Genomic DNA, 22,427 nt, shown 5'->3' with positions numbered 1-22,427 from the left:
TTCATGTTCATTCATGTTATATACATAGAGAGGTATGATTAATTTTGCTTCAGAAGTTAATATAGTTAGATATGAGTAGCCATATCTTAAAGTTCTTAACCACTAGTCACTTGGTTAATCATAATGGTCATGATATATGCAAAGGATATGTTTAATTTTGATCACGATTGGCTGAGTGAATGCCATATTAAATCCTAGAAACAAGTATATACTATGTAGATTTGTAAAGTCTAAAAGAAATATTTTAGCCTTAATTTTGGTGTTAAATTTTCACAACGTAACTTCGTTTAGGTTAAGTTGAACCTTTAAAGAAAAATGTATTTTAAATGAACAACTTATACTCAAACTCAAAATCTACAAAATTTTATCTAACCAAATATAAGTAAAAGTATCTAATTTTATAATAGGTTTAATTATGCCTTTGGTCCTCATTTTCGGGTAAATATCTCAATTTGGTCCCTCTTTTTTAGCCGTCTTAATTAGGTTTCCAATTTAGTTAAAATGTTTCAAAGTTGTCCTTTTTGTAATTGAACAGTGACTTGACATGGTTGACCCGTGCTGAAAAAGTGAAAAGGATCAGAAATAAGTTTTTTTACAAACCCTAATTTCAATTTATTTTTAATTCTTAAATTAACTTTCTTTTTGGTTGCTACATCATTGATTTATGGTCTTTGTTACTATTTCAACATGGGCTAACCATGCCAGATCATTATTCAGTTAATGTCGTTTACAAAAACTTAACAGAAAGGACAATTTTAAGATATTTTAACTAAATTGGGGACCTAATTGAGACAGCTAAAAAAAGAGGGATCAAATTGAAATTTTGACCCGAAAATGAGGAGCAAAGACATAATTAAATCTTTATAATATTAGTTAAGTTTGCTTTTTATTTTCTAAATTAAAAAAAATGACTTGTAAATTATCTTAAATCATACTTGTTGGATTGCTGTCAAGTGTATAAATATAAGAATATTTTTGTTTATTGAAATTTACTATAATTACACTTTTTTTTTATTTGATTATAGGGAAAGTTGTATTATTCAATTTGTTTGTTGTACAAATTTGGATTATTATGTATTGACTTTTTCCTATTCTCTTTTTATATAGTCTTCAAAATATATTGATTTTAATATTTTAAAATATATTAAAAATGTTTTTATTTTATGTGAAACATAAAACAAGAACAGCACGAAAAACACATGAAAGAGAATTTATATAAGTAATCATTTTAGTTGTACTTCAAAACTTTGAAAACTATTATATTGGTTAAGCAACTTTACCACAATTGGACCATTAAAATATTCTTAAAAGTTCACTAATTGAATGCTTAAGTGAAATTAAACTAATCACATGTTAAATTATTAAAATGAATCTATAATTGGATGAACCATTTTGACCATACTGAGCAACACTCATCATCACCCATTTTGTATTTGTTTGTTGTTAAAGGCACAACTACCATAATAATGGCAGCAACCACCAACTTTCAGCCACTGCCTAAACTACAACCACTCTAATAACAGTACTAATAACACCACACGTGTCCCAATTAATGTACATTTCTCTTCTCTCACATTGCTCAATCTTTTTTTTTTTCTCTTTTAGCCCCTTGTTATTTACATTCCCCTAATTGCTGTTTACACTCTCTTTTTCTTCTTTTATTACCAAGTATACCCTTTGATCTAAAAAGGTATAAACCCAAACCCTAATCTTTACCCTCCATTGCTGATTCCTCACTCAATCCTTACCAATTTTCGTGTCTTCTATCTGTTGAGGGCATAAAGTATTTGCTTTAATTTCGTTCATTGTAGTTCAATGAATTCAACTATTCGGTAGTTTTTTTTATCAAATTCTTCTTTATATGTGCACAAAATAAGAATGATTTTGTTCTTCATTTTGGAATAATTCTCAGAAGTACTTTTCGGGAGAATTCAAAAAATTAGTTTCCGAAATTGTTTCAGAAAGTATTTTATGAAAACACTTCTTTGACGTTATTTTTTTTTTTCGTTTGTTTTATTTTTTATTTATTTCTATTCGTAAGTGAACATGGAATACCTTGTTAGTAAGGTTTTCAAGTTTTGATGAAAATTCCAATTGATGAATGGAAGTGTTGGCAAGCGGAATGAAAATGTATATTATTGTGAATTAATTTAAGAAAAGAGAAAAAAATGAGTATAATAGTAATTAGAGGGAGTTTAAATAGAAATTGTCCTCTTCCGTTTCTTTTTCCTTTGGGTTTGGGTTTGAATCCATATTGGGCTTCAAAATCGTGTGTTCTCTCTGCAGCTAATACATCCTGCAGCCCTGTATTTTCTGTTTGCATCCTCATATTCCGTGGAATACCATTTTTACCCTTATGAAAATAAATAAAGTTGGAGTGTATTCTGTTCATTTTGCCTATGGAATATAGAGAAATGGAGATGGAAGGTGCGCTACTGATAGAGGAGAATACAGAGAAAAAATTGGAAGAAAGTATAATTTAGGTTTCTATTAGTTTTTTGATTAAGAATATAAGGGTTATTTCCTCATGCCTAGGGGGGTGCAGCAGAAAAACATGGTGGTGCAGGAAGTATTAGTCTCCCTCTGCTGGTGATATTTACTGGGCTGAGCCCAGCTTTTCCTAGCACCCTCAGTTCAGGAGCTCAACAATATTTGCAGAAATGTGTAAGATTGTTGCAAATATAATAATTTCAATAAAATAATTAAAAAAAATCTTAGTTATTTAGATAACCTTATCCTTAGCTATAATTAACAATTTTTTTATGAACTTTTTTTGATAATTCAAAGATTATGTTTATACTCGTGCCTTATTAAGTTGTTTCAGTGTTTGACTTAGATTGATTGATTTGACTTAATGTTTGTGAGATAGACCAGTATTTCTTTACTGATTGTTTCTATGAAAATGCGCTTTAATTATGATAAACACGTATATTTATCTTTTTTTTCCCTGATTATAAATTACTTCCTCTTTATTTTCGTAATTAATAAACCTTTAATCTCTTTTTTTGAGATAAACAATCTAGGAAATCAATTAGGAATAATGGTTACTTGTTTATGGTAATGTTAATTTATTTTATCTCTATTTGATTTTATCATTAATTAATGGAATATATATTTTCCAAAACAAAAAACGCATAAAAAATGGTTTTTATATAGTATAATTTTTACAACTTAAGATTATTACAACTTAAGATTAGTAAGCTATAATTTTAAATGCTGCTAAACACCAATATCAAAAAAATCAATTTTTTCTATAAGATCCACATGTACCGTATAAAATTTATATGTAATTGAATATTATTTACGGATTACATACAAAAGAAAATTTGTATGTAAAATAGGTGTCTGAAGCCTTACATACAAAAAAGAATCTATATGTAATATTAGATACATGACTTTTTGTTGATAATGAAATATGTAGAAAATTACATTTAGATTATTCATAATGGAGTCTTGGAGATAGACGTGAAGTCGACATTTCTATATGAAATCTTGGAGGATATACATTGAACAACCATTTAAATATATGTAAACAGGCGAAGAAAATAAAATGTTGATATTGAAGAAAGTTATGGCTTGAAGCAAGCTCCTCGAGCATGGAATGAAATAATCATTACTTACTTTAAGAAGAATGGGTATGTGCAAAATGGAAAAAATGTGATGTTTGTTGTTCTGTATGTTGATGACCTTATCTGTTGAGGAATAATGTCGAGTTTATTGAAGAGTTTAAAGAAGGGACGAAGAAGAAGTTTGAGATGACTGACTTGGGTCTTATGAAGTATTCCTTGGTTTGGAAATTTTGTTTGAGAAAGTTTAAAATAACAAATTGTAACCCTGTTTCCACTACTAAATTTTCTAAGTATAAAAATAGGGATCTAGTCTATGTGAGCAAATACCAAGATCTTATTTAAAGTCTTAGATATCTTACAAATACAAAACAATATTTAATGCTATGTGTTGGAATTTAGTTAATTATAACATGACTTAATGGAATATATATATTTTTTAAAATTTCTAAAGTAATCAACTATATTTCAAAATAATCGATTATATCCAACCCAATTATATGATATGTATAACATTGTACATATAATATTAATTAAAAAAAAAAGTTCTTCGTTATACATAACAAGATTTCATCCTTATTCTATAAAATATATTTTTCTATCACTACAAAAAAATATTCCATTAGAAATCAATTTTAATGAGAAAAAATTGTTAGTTATTATAGTGACCAATTTAGTTACAATTTACAAATTAAAAATTATTGATTGCTAAAATGATTATTATTACGAATAGAAAATTATAGTTGATATCTAAATTGGTTTCTAAACTTCAACTATCAAGCTTTTTGCTACCAAAGGAATTGATTTTTAAATAAGTCTTTAATTAATCAGTGCGACCAATTATAATATTTTATTAATAATAGTGTTTATTTTAGTAACCAATATTTTTTATTTTATAATTGGTATCTAAATTGACCCTTATATTGATTAATAACTTTTGATCATTAAAATTAGTTTTTAATGAAATATTTTCTTGAAATGTATGATATTGAAGTTCCCTCGTTAAGTAATAAGTATTCACATTCTATCTACCAAAAAGCATAGTAAGATAATTAATTATTTTTTATCATAATCAACTATGTGAGAATGCTCTAGTTTAATTTCATATAGTTAATTATACACTAAACTTAGTCTATTCATAAAACAAATTTTCTACTCAAGATATTAGCACAACAAGAAATTTGATGATATTGTGAGGGAAAATTTTGCTACTAATTTGTCATTAATTAGTGAAGGATTATCGACAAATTAATACGGTAGCAAAGTCGTAGCTAATTAGTGAGGGACTAGACATAACATAACATGGTAGCTAAGTTGTAGCTAATTAGCTAGGGATTAAACACAACATAAATATAGTAGCTAAGTTAGGGATTATACACAACATAAATATGGTAACTAAGTTGTAGCTAATTAGTTAGGAATTATACACAACATAAATATGGTAACTAAGTTGTAGTTAATTAGTTAGGGATTAAACATAACATAATATGGTACCTAAGTTGTAGCTAATTAGTTAGGGATTAAACACAATATAAATATGATAGCTAAGTTGTAACTAATTAGTTAGGAATTATACACAACATAATATGGTACCTAAATTGCAGCTAATTAGTTATGAATTAGACGCAACTTAATATGGTACCTAAGTTGTAGCTAACTAGTTAGAGATTAGACATAACATAATATGATAGCTAAGTTGAAGCTAATTAGTGAGTGATTAGACACAACATAATATGGTAGTTAAGTGTTAGGTAATTAGTTAAGAATTAGATACAACATAATATAATAGCTAAGTTGAAGCTAATAAATAGAATTTCTAATTAAAAATAATAATATACAAACTATTCTATAAAAAATAATTTATTAAAGAATTTTTTAAAAACTATCTATGTATTAAGGAATTATAAAAATATATTTTATTATTATATAAATTAATCCTTATTTGTAAATTTTGTTTATTATTTTTTATATATATATATATATATATATATATATATATAATAAACAAAATTTTACAATTTTACAATTCAAATTTTACAATTTTAGTCTAGTCTGATAACATTGAAGAGAAGAAACTTGAATATTTGAAATATATATATATATATATATATATATATATATATATATATATATATATATATATATATATATATATATATATAAATAATATGTTGACATAAAAAACTGCACATGCTTTTAGCTTTTGGATTTGTGTTTTGCCAAAAAAAAAATAGAAAGAAAAAAAAAGAAGTATATTAAGAAACAAGTATTTTTCAAAATTACTCTTCTCTTCTATAATCATGAATTCATCTTTCTTATCTTTTCTTTTCCCACACTTTTTTTTTACAGCCGGAACAGATGAAATATTATTTTTGTTTTCTCTTTCATTAAAATAAAATAAAAAAAAAACGTTTGAAAACCTTTACCTAACATGAACAACTCTGAACCGGTATTGTCTAATGTCTGTTCATTGGTTGGTCCATGTGAACACACAAGCGATCACATTCAATAGAAAATGTGAACACAACGAAGCCAAGTTAATCATATTGGCCAAATTGTGTTAATAAATTTGAGATTCAGTTTCAACGTAATACAATATTAATTAATTGCGACATCCACGCTTATTAACTTAATTTCACAATATTATGACCAATACATGAGAGTTGACAGAATGCAGTGTACCTAACCCTTTCGCCATGATTATTTAAGGAGCTTTGCTTATACGATTTCAAAGCATTCATTCATAGATATCTGCATAGAAATTGTTTCATAGTGATCTGGTTAATATGGCATGCATTCAACAATTGCCCCTTCTTGCAAGAAGGTATGCCGATGAATTAAGAACTAGGGTGAAATACATATATAACTCCATGAATTTTTTATATTCTGTATCTTCTCCAACCCTAGATGGTTTTTGATTCAGACTTCATTTGCATATTGATGTCAAAATTTTCGCAGATTAGAAGGAAAGGTGGCGTTGATTACTGGTGGGGCAAGGGGCATTGGTGCGTGCATGGCAAAGCTGTTCTGCAAACATGGGGCAAAAGTGGTGCTTGCAGACATTCGTGACCAACTAGGTCAAACACTACAACGTGAGATTGGAACTGAATATGCAACCTATGTACACTGTGATGTGACCAAAGAAATCGATGTTGAAAACGCCGTTAACGCAGCTGTATCCAAGCATGGAAAGCTAGACATAATGGTGAACAATGCTGTAATAATAGATGATGGTAAACCCAGCATTCTAGACAACGATGTCACTGATTTCGAACGTGTTGTTAGGGTGAATCTGGTTGGTCCGTTCTTGGGAACAAAGCATGCAGCTAGAGTGATGATCCCAGCGAAAAAGGGAAGCATAATAACACTAGGAAGTGTGAGTTCGAGCGTTGGGGGTGTTGCAACTCACGCATACACAAGTTCTAAACATGCTATTGTAGGACTCGCGAAGAATGCTGCTGCTGAACTTGGAAAATTTGGCATCAGAGTGAATTCCCTGTCATGTTATTGCATTAATAATGTAGTTGCACAAGAGTTCTTCAAAATGGATGATGAAGGGTTCTCAAAAGTTTATTCAAATCTGAAAGGGGTTTCTTTGACAGAAGAAGATGTAGCAGAAGCTGCACTGTATTTGGCGAGTGATGAGTCTAAGTATATCAGTGGACATAATCTAGCTGTGGATGGTGGCTTTACAACTATTAATCCAAGCTTTGGTTTGTTTTCACAATCCCAATAAGTTTGAACCTCTCACTTCATCACTCCTCTACGTATAGTTTTCCCTGCTTTTCTTATTGTTCCGCAACTGTCTGTCATGTATCTGTGTATGTGTAAGAATACTTCCCATTGGAAATTATTGATATATCGTGTATGTAATTTTCCCTCCTTTTCCTGTTACTACAGTTTTATATTCTCTTATAAAACAGTTAGATATTATCTGTATGTAACAATATATTTCCCATGGAAAGTATTCATATATCTTTTGTTAGCAACTTAACCAGATTCATATGAAAGTGAAATATAATCACTGATTATTGTGGTTTTATCATAGCAAAACACTTAGAAATTCAACTGTGAGTCTAAGTCTCATATTGGTTAGAAATGAGAAAGTAGAGTGCTATATGAGGATAAAGACCCATAAATTCATTGCCTTAAAATTTTAAGTTGAGAGTGATATTAATACCTTATATGATTAAACTCAGGTCTCATTGGTGATTATTCTTCTCGAGTAAAACTCTCTCTATGATCCCTCTATGAACTTAACACAACAATAAGGAAAGACAGACACAATAAAACAGAGAAGAAAGAGGAAATGGAGAAAAGTTACAAATATTTATAAAGTGCTCTTTAATCTCCTCTTTGACTCTCACATGTTCTTCACACCAATTGTCACATGTTCCAAAATTCCCTAACAACTTTAAACCTTGGAGTCAGTCTGCCTTACATCTATTGTTTTGAACAATTTAGGACCTTAGTCTATAAATGTTGTCTTGAGGACTAAGGTACAATGACCTAACAAATTCTTTCCAAAAAGTATTGTTTATTTTCTGGTTATAGATCAAACCATATTCTTGAGACATTACAGTCTGTCCAACCTACTTTTGGCTTAACTTTTGGTCTATATCATGTGAATTTTCTCCTTACCATTTTGATATTTATTAGTTCTACGTTTTCAATGAACTCATTAAACCATTGCATCTCTCTTGTATTTTATGTTATACACCATGAATCACATGTATTTTCGTAACAATAGATTCATATATTATTTTAATCCTATGGCATAATTTTAAAGATAATAAATCTTCTCACTAAAAATTTTCCAATCTCACTTTCTATATAAATATTTTTACACACATCTCCATCTACACTCGTAAATATCTTTACACTCATTTCTTTCATTCGCGCACATCTCCACTATTTACATACATCTTTCATCCTCATTCATCTATTTTATTTACACTTATTTCTTTTATTCATACCAATCTCTTTTATTCAGTACATTTATTTCAAACTTTTCCTTACTTTTATTATATTTTGTTGAAGATTGAGATCTTATATGAGGATTTTTTTTTTTTAAATTACTATTATCATCTGTGTTAGTGAAACCAATACTACTAAAATTAATACTTTAAATATATTTTATTTAGTGTTATAGTTAAGCCAACGTTAATATATATCTTTTATTTATAATTAGTAATAACCAAATCTATATAAAGTCGACCTTAAAAATCAATGCTAATGAATTAATATCTATGATTTTAGAATTGCACGTGTGAATGAGACAAATTAACATTAATGGATAATTAGTATTGAGTCTTACTTGTTAACATGACTTAATGATATAAAAAGAAAAAAAAAATTAAAGGACCAGCTCAAAATCCATGATAAAATATTAAAAGAAGTGAAGAAATATCAATCAAATCTGATTTTGGAGAATTCACATTCTAAAGATATTTGAATATTAGTCCACATGTTAAAACGTCTTCCCTGTCAAGAATATATACATTTAGCTTATATATCATCATATAAATGTGATGGTAAAAGAAATATATAAATGGAAACGATTTCATGGACTTCCACCATCTATAAACCATTATATAGTTTACTTAGGTTCATTCAAATAGATCCAATCTCAAAATTAAAGCAAACCTTTCAAGCTTCTCACCGGTTTAAATAGCAATTTAAGAAATCTGTTACATGGTGACTTTTAGCCTAAACAAAGATAAAATGCTATTGAAATTGATGAGATATTAAAAAAGTTTGTTGAATAATTTTAGATTCCTAGAATGATGATATTTCACAAACTATTGTTCCCATTTCTATCCCTTTTGGTCAATGATGAGGAAAATAAAATAAAACAAAAGAACTAACTAATTAAACGTGTTCAAATTACTATTATTAAATATTGACGTAATTGGACCACACAATTAATCTTATTTGATTAATTTGTTGTTCAATTAATGTTTAACACTTGTTTTGCTACCTGGGTTTTTGTCTCTGAAATTTACAACCACAATCTTATTTGATTATTCTTTGTACTCTTCCTTGTTATTTGATTATACTTGTTATTGTTTCTCTACAATTAAATAAGGTTGGTGTAACAGAGTTCATTGAACAACACGAGCATACACTCACATGAACATGCATAGTATCCGAGGAAATGTTCCCTTCAAATGCATTGTCTCGTTTATAAAGAGATATATCAGTGGTTAAATTTTTCAAAAACTAATTACAACCAAATATTTAATCTCATATTGTACGAAATGTTTTTTTTTTTTTTTATCAATTGTCTGTAACGTGTCCACAGTATCTGGAATATCGTGGAACACCATCCTTAAATTAAGCAGTTTTTGATGATATTTGCACGATTTTATTTTAAATAATTCACATTCAACAATTCTTGTAAACTATGATCCTAGGATTATTTGTAACTGTTGCAACACTTAATCATGACAGTTTGTTAAAGAGCCTAATACTTGTAAATTATGCTAGTTTTATTATTTATAATTAGTGTAAGACTTAACCATCATAGTTATTTAAAAAATTTAATAAAAGTCTATTTGTATTCACACTCAAGGTTTCTTGTACACTATATATGATTATTGATGTAAGACTTGATCATGATGGGTTTTTAAAAGAACCTATGTGTTCATAAGAAAAACATGTGGAGTTTTTAATATTTATATATTTTTATAAAATTATAATTTATTATAAAAAATAGAAAATTTGCATCTAAATAATACTATCGATAGAAATGAGACATGATCAAAAGTCGCTGAACCGTATTAGTGTTATATATATATATATATATATATATATATATATATATATATATATATATATATATATTCACATTAACATGCATAGTATCCGAGGAGATGTTTCCTTAGTTTATAAAAAGATGATCAGTGGTAGGAATTTTTTATTTTTTATTTTATGATGTAACGTGTCTGCATTATCTGGAATATCCTTGAACCATCCTTAAATTAAGCAGTTTTGATGATATTTGCATGTGTTTATTTTAAATATTCACACTAAAAAATTCTTGTAAACTAGGACATGATTGTAACTGATGCTACGCGTAATCATGACAGTAAAGAGCCCATTTGTATATATACACAGTCAACAATTCTTGTAAATTATGATGGTTTGACTTTTATATAATTAATGTAAGACTTAACCATCCTAGTTATTTAAAAGAGTTATTTGGATTCACACTCAACAATTCTTGTAAACTATGATGATTGATGGTAGACTTGATCCTGATAGTTTGTTAGAAGAGGGACAGAACTCAATCATGATAGTTTTTTAAAGGTTTAGATAAGTTTTTTTTTTTCTTTTAACTTTAAATAAAAATTGAAATTAGAATGATAATAGGATTTTAATTAATTTAGTTTCTCAATTTTATAAATATGTGAATTTAGTCTTTTTAACCAATTCTTGTTAAATTTATTTGATATTTTGAACGTATTTTATAATAATATATTTGAGTTGCTTACATTATTTGAGACATTTATACTTTAATGTTAACTGACAAACGCGTTTGAAATATAAAAAATCTCAATAAACATTAAATAAAAAAACTCAGTAAACATTAAAATACAAAAAACTCAATTTAGTTATTTATAATTTTCTTATCTGAGTTTGGTTATAAAGATTAAATCAACATATTTATAAGATATAAAACTAAATTGGTCCAAAATTAAAAAAAAAAACTAATTCCAACTTTTATGTTAATAAAAAAAACAAATTTAAATATTTCTTAAAACAACCTATTTCTTCATGAGGAAAACATGAACAATTTTTTATATTTATATATTTTTATAAAGTTGTATGATAATTTATTATATAAAAAGTATTAAATTAGCTTTCAAATGGTCAAAATGCGACAAGATTAAAATCAAAGTGAACTCTATCATGACATAAAAGAATATTATTCTAAAAGTTAAAAATCATAAAATTATTTTCAAATTTAATTTTATATTATTTAAAAGTGTAGACAAGTCCGCTTGAATATAAGTAGTAAATTATCCATATTTGACTCGTCAAAAAACTGTCTCCTTACTCACCTCATTACCTATCATGTACTTATAAAAAATACCCACACATTTTTTTATACATGTAAATACGCATGGATACGTATCTTGAATATTTTTATATTTTTATATTTTCTAATTATTTTAAATAAAATTACGTAATATAAAATCTTTAAAATATAAAATTATTAAATTGTCTTCGTTGAATTTATTTAATTTACTCTTAATATTTTTCTTTAAACTAATATCAAATTTTTTCGATTTTATTCAATTTAATCTTTTTTTAACATCATTTAAATAATTAACGGACAATATTTTATCATAATAATAATTACAACAGTTTCTTTAAAATGTATTAATCTTAATTTTAATTTTTATTTAATACTTTATGTAATGTTTAAGCTCTTAAAATTAGTCTCCATTTCTTAAAATTTTTATTCTAATTTTAAATCATCTTTAACCTTAAACCAAAAATATTTAATAAAAATATTAAAATAACATTTATATAAAAATTAAATTTGATTTTAATTTAAAAAAAAAAACAAAATTAATTCATTTAAAAAAATGTTGGGATTACATTAAACAAAATAAAGAACATTAAAACAAATATAAAATACTAACAAGTAATTATACATGACTCTACTACTTCACATGGCACACAACATTGGATTGATATCTGGAACATATTTTCTAAATTAAGAAAAATTTTAAAAAGTAATATTTGGAAATGACTATAAAAAGTCAACGTTTTGTATAACATCCATGGTTTTAGATCTACTGCGATGCAAATTCAACAACACTATTGAATGATAATTAACGTCTGTTTTTGTTTATTAAAATAAGTTTTTGGCCTCTTTTTAGACTGGAAAAGCGAATTAAATATAGGAAATATATAGGTTATTTCAACCTTATAGAAAGAAAAAAGATTAAAAAATTAAATGGGATAGACTCAATCTGAATCAGTCAGCCTTTCTTTTAGCCTTGCAAAAACCCTTACATCTGTTCTACTAATTAAGTTATAATGTCAGAAAACATGACTAACAACAAAAAAGTGTTAACCTATCAAATTATCATATAAATTACAACGAAAATGATTATTTAACAAAGTTTTTTTTATAAACTTTGACAAACTACTTTTCTTTTAAGGAAAAAAAAAACTATTTTATTATTTTATTTTAATTAAAAAATAAAAAAATAATCTATTTTAATTCTATTTATAGAAACTTTGTTAAATTTATAAAAAAAATATTTTGTCAAAAGATAATTTTTCAAATTACAAAGATATATTTATCTAAAGTTCAATTGACCAAAAACTCGTTGGTGTTAGCTAGTAGATGTCAACGTGGCTAAATCCTTCGTACTAACACCAACATAACACAACATGTGTTTTTTTTATTTTTATTTCCCTTCTCAGCTAAACTCTAAAATCCACAGTCCTATGCCTCTTATATTTTACTTGAAAAGAACCTCTAAGAGAAATGCTTTATTTTTCTGAAAGTAATATTTTTTATCTACTTGTTATTTAAAAATTGGGAGAAACTCCTGATATTATGGAATGTATATATAAAATTAGTTGACATTTATTATATGAAGCATTAGATGAAGTTGAAATGACACTAAACATTAATAATCATTCTTAAAGTACACCATATCTAATTTTAAATCTAAATTCATCAAAAAGTTAATTTCTGACCAAACCTTACTTAAAAAAATACCATGAACACTGCACTTCCTTTCCCACAGCTTTTTTTATTCTCTTTTTGTTTTCTTAAATCTTTTTTACCTCGTGACTTTGTTTCTTATTCCAACAACCACAATGTCTCTTTCATTTAATATAATATTACTTTGCCATTCAGAGGCTGAAGCTAATATTTACTCTGAGATCTATAAATAGAGAGCTTTTATTGAGCTCAACTTCTGTGCCTTCTTTTCAATCAAAACTGTCTTGTTGTAAAAATTCCTACTGCACATGGCTCCTACTCTCAACTTTCATAGGGAACAAAACCAGGTTTTCTTCTTCTTCTTCTTGTTCTTCTGATAAGATTTTATGATAATATAGTACTGCTATAAAAACTCTTTGGACATCAATATACTGCGAAGAAAGGTTGTGCAGAAATTAAACTCACATTTTTGTTTTCTAACTAAATCTTAAACTAGAGATAAATATATCATGTAAATGAATTGATTATATGAAGCTCTTTATGATATATTATTGCATGACTTCTACACAGGTTCTTTTCACTGGAAATTCTTGTGCGAAGGTGGTGATACTAAACAGACCTGAGAAACTAAACAGCCTTAGCCATGAAATGGTAAGTTCATAAAGCCAATTCTTAAATGCCTTTAACATCATTTGCTTCCATTTAACAGTAGGAAGGTTAAGTAATTAATTGAGCTGTCATTATTTGGAGCTCAATATATTTAATTTTTAGAGGATACCTCATTTCATACGCTGGATATGCAAGGATGAGTCACCAACGAAATTTAAACTAAGAGAAAATAGGTTCTTTTGTGGAAGAATGATAACAATGGATTTTTCTGTTGTTCTGCAGATTTGTCAAATAAGAAGTAATTTAGAGTTGTATGAGAATGACCCTTTAGTCCAACTTGTGATATTGAAGGTAATAAGATAAGCAAATCACCCTGCAGGTGAATTTTTCTACTATTTGTTGGATACAGAATCAGAAGAAAAAAGAGCAAGATTTGCAGTTTCTTTGATTAATTGAGCTAATTAATTACAACTTTTTCTTTTTCTGAAATTAACTACCTATTTAGTTAAATATCTACATTATTAGTTTATGCATGATAAGTTTCCATTATCATTGATATAGTAAGCATCCTTTGTTTTGTGGTGTTAACTAGGGTAATGGAAAAGCTTTTTGTGCTGGTGGTGATGTGGTATCAGTGATCACGTCTTCACTTGCAGGTACAATCACTTATCCAAAACTTATAAGAAAAATTCCCTAATGCAACATATTTTAAGAACATGTTGAATCAGTGGTTTTGAAACTATATAAGTTGTTGTATTTTAACATTTACCTACATATTAATGTAGGACACTGGACCTATCCAGCTAGCTTTTACAAGAAACAGCTTACTCTGGACCATTTAATTGCAACCTATAAAAAGCCAACAGTGAGTTTGTTAAGTTTCACAAAATTACCTTTTTGTTTGTTTTGTGGTGAAATAGAAGAAAAGTTTAAGAAAAGTTGAATAAATGTGGAATCAGGTGTCTCTGATCAATGGAATAGTGATGGGAGGAGGAGCAGGTCTCTCTATGCCCACAACATTTAGGGTTGTCACTGAAAAAGCAGTAAGCTTCTGCCACCATCACTTCCCAGAATTAGAATTATTAGAAAAAGGTTAAAGTTTTCACTTTTTTTTATGATCGATTATTCGTAGGTATTTGCAATGCCAGAGGCATCTATAGGATATTTTCCAGATGTAGGAGCCAGTTACTTCCTTTCTAGACTTCCTGGCTTTTTTGGTAGCATTCTTAAATCTGTAACAATACTCATGTTTCTGTTTTTTGCTTTTTTGTTTTGATATTATTTTGTAATATATGCAGGGGAATATCTAGGGTTGAGTGGAGCACGTTTGAATGGAGCAGAAATAGCAGCATGTGGTTTAGCCACACACTTTCTGCCTTCAACAGTATAATATACTTTCATAATAAGTTTCGCTGTAATTGGTTTCAATAATGTAATGTTTAAGAACTATAAATCCATACCAATGAATTGTTTTTTTGTGCAACAGAAGCTAAAGTCATTGGAAAATGCCTTACAAGTTCTTAGTTCTCCAAATGTTTCAACCATTTCTGCTCTGATAAAAACCTTCGCAGAGAAACCAAATGTGAAAGAAGACAGCCCTTTTAGAAGGTAAATCAGGAAAACTTGTATAGGTTCTGCTCTTTAGATTTTGTGTTTTTTGAGAATTCAAACACATAACAAATTATTGGTTTTCCACTGTAACCAAAATAAGGTTGGAAGTTATAAACAAATGTTTCTCAAAAGAGACTGTGGAGGAAATAATTGAATCATTGGTAAGTATCTCTCTCTGCATCAGTTCATCATTTATCTTTTACAATATTGAATGCTTCGTCTATAATATCTTTTTGAATCACATGATAATGTTTTATAGGAAGAACATGAGTTACAAAATGGAGCTGAAAAATGGATTACAAATGCATTAAGCTACATGCGTTCATCTTGTCCTACTAGCCTCAAGATATTTCTGAAATCAGTAAGTAACAGGGATAAAACTCAACTATTATTAATTGTTCATCATAATTTGTCTTTTTCTAAGGAAACGATGTGGTAAAATTTCTGTTACATTATTATTATTTTTTTACAAATTTTGCAATATTAATGAGAATGATTTTGATGACTGATAGATTAAGAGAGGGCGGGTAGAAAAGATTGACCAATGTCTTTATCGAGACTATATCATTGCCTGCCATTTCTTGAGAGGAACTATCGGCAATGATTTCTATGAGGTAAATATTTCTGTATAAAACATGATGACTTGAATTCTTAAGAAAAACTAAATATGATTCTGAGCAGAAATTTTATTAAAAGAGTGTAATAAGTTATTTTAGTAATTTAAAACCTATTTTGACTTTCTACACAAGCTTATCATAAATAATCTCGAATAATTAAATATATCATTCTAAATTTATCATCTGATTGTAGTATAATTTATAGTTAGTAGTAATCTTCTTAAATTTTCACCTTATGATTTTAAAAGTGATTAATGAAACTAGGGATGACAATGCGGGTCGGTCCGACCCGTTTAGTAAAGATTTTGGGGAGTTGGATAATAAATTGATAATTGAATATTTTCATCATATTCATATTCATACTATGACATACACAATGTATTCTTTAAATTTTAGCATATTTAAAAATACATAATACTTGTCTTTTCCAGTTATACAATAATTTGGAATGTTAATGCAAGAATCCATAAAAAAAGTAATTAATACATGCAAGTGCAAGTTTTTTTTTAATTTTTATGCGGGCTTGCGGGATGACCCACGCAGGCTGCGAGCTTATGTGGGTCGGGCCACTGCGGGCTCACTACCTTGGCCCGCCCTGCATTTTTTTCGCAGACCTACAGACCAGACCCATATTGCCATCCCTAAATGAAACCATTTGATAAAAAAAATGAATATAATATTTTTGTCTAGAGATAGATTTATATATTCGTGATAAAAAGATGTTTCTAAATTATTCAAGTTTATTAGTTTAGAAAAATTTAAACTTAACTAAACTGATTCATGATTTAATCATATTTTTAGTTGGTACGACATTTTTGACACATGTCTCATGCGGGAGGTTCGATAATAGGTTGAACGATAAATTTATTTAATCATATCTTTAATTGGTACGACATTTTTGACACATGTTTCATGCGGGATGTTCGATAATAGGTTGAACAATAAATTTAAGTTTTGACTATGATAGATTTTAAATGATTCAAAATGAGAGGATTTTCTACGTGAACGCACAATATCTTCGGTATAAAAGGATGTTAAAGATCTTGATTTAGTTAAAGATAAAATTTATTTACAATATATAAGTATATAAGTGAGAATAAATTTCACTTTATTCAACTTATCTAATGATGTTAAATCAAACTTAAATTTTACTATGTAATAAAAGTTTTAATCACTTTTTAAGCGTCATCCCTCAAATAAATTTGTTCATATATTTCATCAATAATAAAGTTATAACTATTTTGACTATACATTAGTTTTTTTTTTCTCTAAATTAGGATATAGAGATTTAGTATTTTTATGTTGTAACAATTCTTGTCTTGGATATACTGAAAAGGGTTCGAGAGCAAAGCTATTTGATAAAGACAACAAGCCTAAGGTAGGACATAATATGTAATGTTCCATTTCCATGGATATAGTTTGAATATGTGTTTTAAACCTAAATTTTTTTGGCACATTTGTTTTGTATTGTTTATAGTGGGAGCCTTCGAAGCTAGAGCTTGTTGATGAAGAAATGGTGAATGAATACTTTAGGAATATCAATGATGAGGAGTGGGAATATCTTCGATTTCCTGATAGATCCAATTACCAAATTGTGTGCAAGTTATAGATTGAAGCTACAAGGTTTAATTCAACTCATTCTTGGTGGTTAGCCATATTAACTATTCAACAAGTAATCTATGAATAAAGTGGAGTGTGTCTACATTTACATTTGAATTAAGGTACATAAGAGGAATTGAATTGTAATGTAAATTGAAGTTTTGATGGGACGTGATTCTGTCAAGCTTTTCTATTTTGTGTTTTCTCCTTTGTCTTATATACAGTATCATTTTGAGGAGTAAAAAAATAAAAAATAAAAGAACTGTTCTTTTATCTTTTTTTAAATTTTTTAAGAAAGGAAGTGTTCCTCTTTGTCAATTTTCTTGAAAAATTCAAAAGATTATGATTGTAGAAATTTTATCTTACACCAGTTAATAAAAAGGCTTTTTATACCGAGGTATAGGCAGTATAAAATTTTTTCACTTTTTATATCGGTTATTTTACCTAAAAAATTGTTTTAAAAACTATTATGCGTTTCTTGTCCCAAACATAATAATTCATTAGATCGATCGAATGTAATAAAAAAATATCGAAATCTTATGAAAACCAATATTTTAAAAGACAATATAGATAAGAAGGCTGAAAACAATTTTGTATAAATTATTGTTTTTGTTATGTCTTTTTCTTATGCAAATAGATAATATTTATAGTTAAAAGGAATTTAAAAACATAATTTAATTTAAGGTTAATGACATAATATCTTTAAGTTGGGAATTGTAACAACATCTATTAGCTCCAAGTTTCGAATTACACTAAAAATTCTTAATAAGCTTTAAAAAAAAGACGATTTTTTCTTACAATCAAAATATCAAAAAAGAAGTTAGCAATCTTATGTTTTAAAAATTGAGCACAATGAAATCATGAAGAGATCATTTTAAGTCATAAAATTCATAAATGTCAAGTAAAATAATTCCTTTTAAATTTATGTGATAAACAAAGTTTTCAAATTTATGAATCTGATTAAAATTAGATTTATTATCAATCATTTGAAATTAAATTATTTTTGAGATAAACTCTATATTTTTCTTTTGCAATGCATAATTTTAGTGTGAAGCTTCCTATAACTCAAAAGGAGTTTTAGAATGACATATTATTTTATAAATGTTATCATACACAACACTTCAAATATGTTCATGATATAAAACATCTTTCGTTTTTGCAGTAGAAGATTTTAATGCATCAATTCATACAATAGAAAAAATAGTAGTTTTTGAACATGAATCATGATTTCATTTGTTGTTACATGTAGACAAGATTTTTAAACATAAATGTTTCTAGACTTACTTAAGAATGACTTAATTATATCATGACAAACATATTACATAATATTACCATTTATTTTTTCAATAACATGAATAATGGTCAATATAAAGTAGAACAACAATTTTTCTTTCTATGAATGTTAGAAAAAAAATTAAATAATAATAATTATCATAATAATAAAAAAATAGTAATCATAAAGATAGTTATATGGATAAATGAAAATTGATACGGGAGAACAATTCTTACAACAAAGAATAATTATATGATAAAATTATAAAGAGTTTGGAGTTGATGCACTTATAACACTGGAAACACCTCTAATATATTGAATAACAGAAATAACAAAGAATTAAGATATATTATATCTAATGTTTCTTAAATAATGAGGTTTGTTCCTATACATTTTAAACATTAAAATAAGAATAATAATGGATGTTTCCAACTTTTAGAATGAGTCTTTACTCTCTTTTTAGATAAAATCCCTCCCTCGTCCAAAATGGAAGGTTTTCCAAAATGTGTTAATTTATAACTTCATAGACCTTTTAATTTAAAGACTATAAAATCTAAACTTAGAATTTGTACTTAAATTTTGTAATTGAAATAACCAATCTATTGATAATTGGTTATATTAATAACTTCTTAAATTTTTAAGATTTCCACTACAAAATATATACCTACTTATATTTTTCAATTTATTAAAAAAAATATTAATCATCTAGTAAAAGATAATATCTTTTTTAAAATTATCTAATAAAATCTTAATTATGAACGATAAAATACTTATTGCTTAAAAAATTATTTAATAAATTTATAATTATTAAAAATAAAAATAATAAAAATATCAATAAAAAATAAAAAAATAATATTATAATAATGTAATAATTTAAATTATCAAATTTTAAATCTAAAAATTCATCAAAAATTTAATTTCTGACCAAAAATTTAATTAAAACAAAAACATAAACAGTCGTACTCTGTTCTCATTTCGTTTTCTTAAATTATTTAGGGGAATGATATGCTGACAATTTTTTTTTAACAAACTTGACGGTCCTTTGTCCTTTTCCTAACAAAAGTGAATTTCTTTTAAAAAAATAAAAAATAAAAAGTAAAACAACACTATTGTAGTGTAAAATACAAATTGTCATAGTTTGTCAATATTTTGTTTGTCAAAGTATAATTTTTGATTTTTTTACCTCGTCACTTTTGTTTCTTATTCCAATAACCACAATGTCTCTTTCACTTAATATAATATTACTTTGCCCTTTGGAGGCTGAAGCTAATATTTATTATGAGATCTATAAATAGAGAGGTTTTATTGAACTCAACTTGTGTGTCTTCTTTTCAATGATCTATAAATAGAGGTTTTATTAAGCTCAACTTGTGTGCCTTCTTTTCAAAACTGTCTTATTGTAAAAATATTAATCAATATTACAATATTTAGTATCTTTTATAAGAACTTTCTGAAATTTTACGTTGTGTTCATAAGTTTACAATCAAATTTCTGGTACATTTAAATTTATTTTTACAAATTTTGCAATATTAATGAGATTGATTTTGATGACTGTTAGATTAAGAGAGGGCGGGTACAAAAGATTGATCAATGTCTTTATCGAGACTATATCATTGCCTCGCACTTCTTCAGAGGAATTCTTGGCAATAATTTCTGAGGTAAATATAAAACATGATTTGAATTACTAAGAAAAATAAATATGATTGGGAGGAGAAATTTAGTAAGAGTGTGTTTAATAATTTATTTTAGAAATTTAAAACCTATTCTGACTTGATACACAAACTTGTCATAAATAATCTCGAATAATTAAATATGTATACCATTCTAAATTTGTCAACTGATTCCAATAAACATTTAAATTTAATAGTAATTTTTCTTTTTAACTTTTCTGCTCATGATTTTAAAAGTGATTAATGAAACTATTTGATAAAAAAAATGAATACGATGTTTCACATGCGTGGTAAAAATATGTTTCTAAATTATTAAAGTTTATTAATTTACTGAAATTTAAATCTACCTTAACTTTACAGGCATTAGTTTTATTTATGTTGTAACAATTCTTCTCTTGAATTTACTGAAAAGGTTCGAGAGCAAAGCTACAAGTTTTAATTGAACTCTTCTTGGTGGTTGCCATAATAACTTTATACAAGTAGTTTATGAATAATGTAAAAGGAATTGACGTTTAATTTAGTATTAAGTAAATTAAAGTTTTTGATGGGACATTATTCTGTCTAGGCTTTTCTATTTTGTATTTTTTCCTTTGTCTTATAGCATCATTTGTATTTTGTATTATAGACGAAATTTGACCGTTTAATACATGGAAAACACAGTTGCATAATCATAGAAAAAAGAGAAGGAAAATTACAGAGATGATTGTGAAAACAAACCAAAGCTTGGATTAATAGTTGTAAAGCCACCATCCACTGCAAGATTATGTCCACTGATATACTTAGACTCATCACTTCCCAAATAGAGTGCAGCTTCTGCTACGTCTTCTTCTGTCAAAGCAACCCCTTTCAGATTTGAATAAACTTTTGAGAACCCTTCATCATCTAGTTTGAAGAACCCTTCTGCAAGAGCATTATGAATGCAGTAACATGACAGGGAATTCACCCTGATGCCAAATTTTCCAAGTTCAGCAGCAGCATTCTTCGCGAGTCCTACAATAGCATGTTTAGAACTTGTGTATGCGTGAGTTGCAACACCCCCAACGCTCGAACTCACACTTCCTAGTGTTATTATGCTTCCCTTTTTCGCTGGGATCATCACTCTAGCTGCATGCTTTGTTCCCAAGAACGGACCAACCAGATTCACCCTAACAACACGTTCGAAATCAGTCACATCGTTGTCAAGAATGCTGGCTTTACCATCATCTATTATTGCAGCATTGTTCACCATTATGTCTAGCTTTCCATGCTTGGATACAGCTGTGTTAACGGCGTTTTCAACATCGATTTCTTTGGTCACATCACAGTGTACATAGGTTGCATATTCAGTTCCAATCTCACGTTGTAGTGCTTCACCTAGGTTGTCTCGAATGTCTGCAAGCACCACTTTTGCCCCGTGTTTGCAGAACAGCTTTGCCATGCACGCACCAATGCCCCCTGCCCCACCGGTAATCAACGCCACCTTTCCTTCTAATCTGCGAAATATTTTACAACAGTATGCAAATGAAGTTTTAATCCAAAAACCATCTAGGGTTGGAGAAGATGCAGAATATAAAAACTGACAAATTAGTAATTTTTATTTGTGTTGTCCAGAGTGTGAGATGAACCCATGTAACATTTGTGTTCATCATGGGATTGTAAATTAAAGTCCAAATAGCAATACATGTATTGAAAATGAATCAAAATTAGAAGAAAATTCAGCGGCATACCTTCTTACAAGAAGGGGCAATTGTTGAATGCATGCCATATTAGCCAGATCACTGTAAAACAATCTCTATGCAGTGTCTAAGA

General features: G+C 27.5%; 3 protein-coding genes across 4 annotated transcripts; 2 read left to right on the top strand and 1 right to left on the bottom strand.

The window, feature by feature from the left end:
• The first annotated feature begins 6,269 nt into the window (after nucleotides 1-6,269).
• LOC114182323 (secoisolariciresinol dehydrogenase-like) lies at nucleotides 6,270-7,460 on the top strand. Its single transcript, XM_028069179.1, has 2 exons — nucleotides 6,270-6,390; nucleotides 6,525-7,460. Exons 1-2 carry the CDS (start codon nucleotides 6,353-6,355, stop codon nucleotides 7,300-7,302), a joined length of 816 nt encoding a protein of 271 aa, XP_027924980.1. The 5' UTR covers nucleotides 6,270-6,352; the 3' UTR covers nucleotides 7,303-7,460.
• Nucleotides 7,461-13,504: 6,044 nt separating this feature from the next.
• Nucleotides 13,505-17,969, top strand: LOC114181117 (probable 3-hydroxyisobutyryl-CoA hydrolase 3). 2 transcript variants are annotated; one of them, XM_028067469.1, is made up of 14 exons: nucleotides 13,505-13,607; nucleotides 13,831-13,911; nucleotides 14,152-14,220; nucleotides 14,462-14,525; nucleotides 14,655-14,734; nucleotides 14,829-14,912; nucleotides 15,002-15,086; nucleotides 15,168-15,253; nucleotides 15,356-15,477; nucleotides 15,581-15,641; nucleotides 15,740-15,841; nucleotides 15,993-16,094; nucleotides 17,434-17,475; nucleotides 17,575-17,969. In XM_028067469.1, exons 1-14 carry the CDS (start codon nucleotides 13,569-13,571, stop codon nucleotides 17,704-17,706), a joined length of 1,149 nt encoding a protein of 382 aa, XP_027923270.1. In that variant the 5' UTR covers nucleotides 13,505-13,568; the 3' UTR covers nucleotides 17,707-17,969. The 2 variants fall into 2 exon arrangements, with proteins under 2 accessions (XP_027923270.1, XP_027923271.1); XM_028067470.1 differs by lacking the exon at nucleotides 14,152-14,220.
• A 3,287-nt stretch (nucleotides 17,970-21,256) lies between these two features.
• LOC114181119 (secoisolariciresinol dehydrogenase-like) lies at nucleotides 21,257-22,427 on the bottom strand. The gene is made up of 2 exons (XM_028067473.1): nucleotides 22,346-22,427; nucleotides 21,257-22,111 (listed from the first exon to the last, which is right to left on the bottom strand). The coding sequence occupies exons 1-2, from the start codon at nucleotides 22,381-22,383 to the stop codon at nucleotides 21,331-21,333; spliced, it is 819 nt and encodes a 272-aa protein (XP_027923274.1). The 5' UTR covers nucleotides 22,384-22,427; the 3' UTR covers nucleotides 21,257-21,330.

This window comes from Vigna unguiculata, chromosome 4 (genome assembly GCF_004118075.2).
Source record: "Vigna unguiculata cultivar IT97K-499-35 chromosome 4, ASM411807v1, whole genome shotgun sequence".
In the NCBI taxonomy this organism is placed as follows: Eukaryota; Viridiplantae; Streptophyta; class Magnoliopsida; order Fabales; family Fabaceae; genus Vigna; species Vigna unguiculata.
This window is presented reverse-complemented; position numbering and strand designations above follow the sequence as displayed.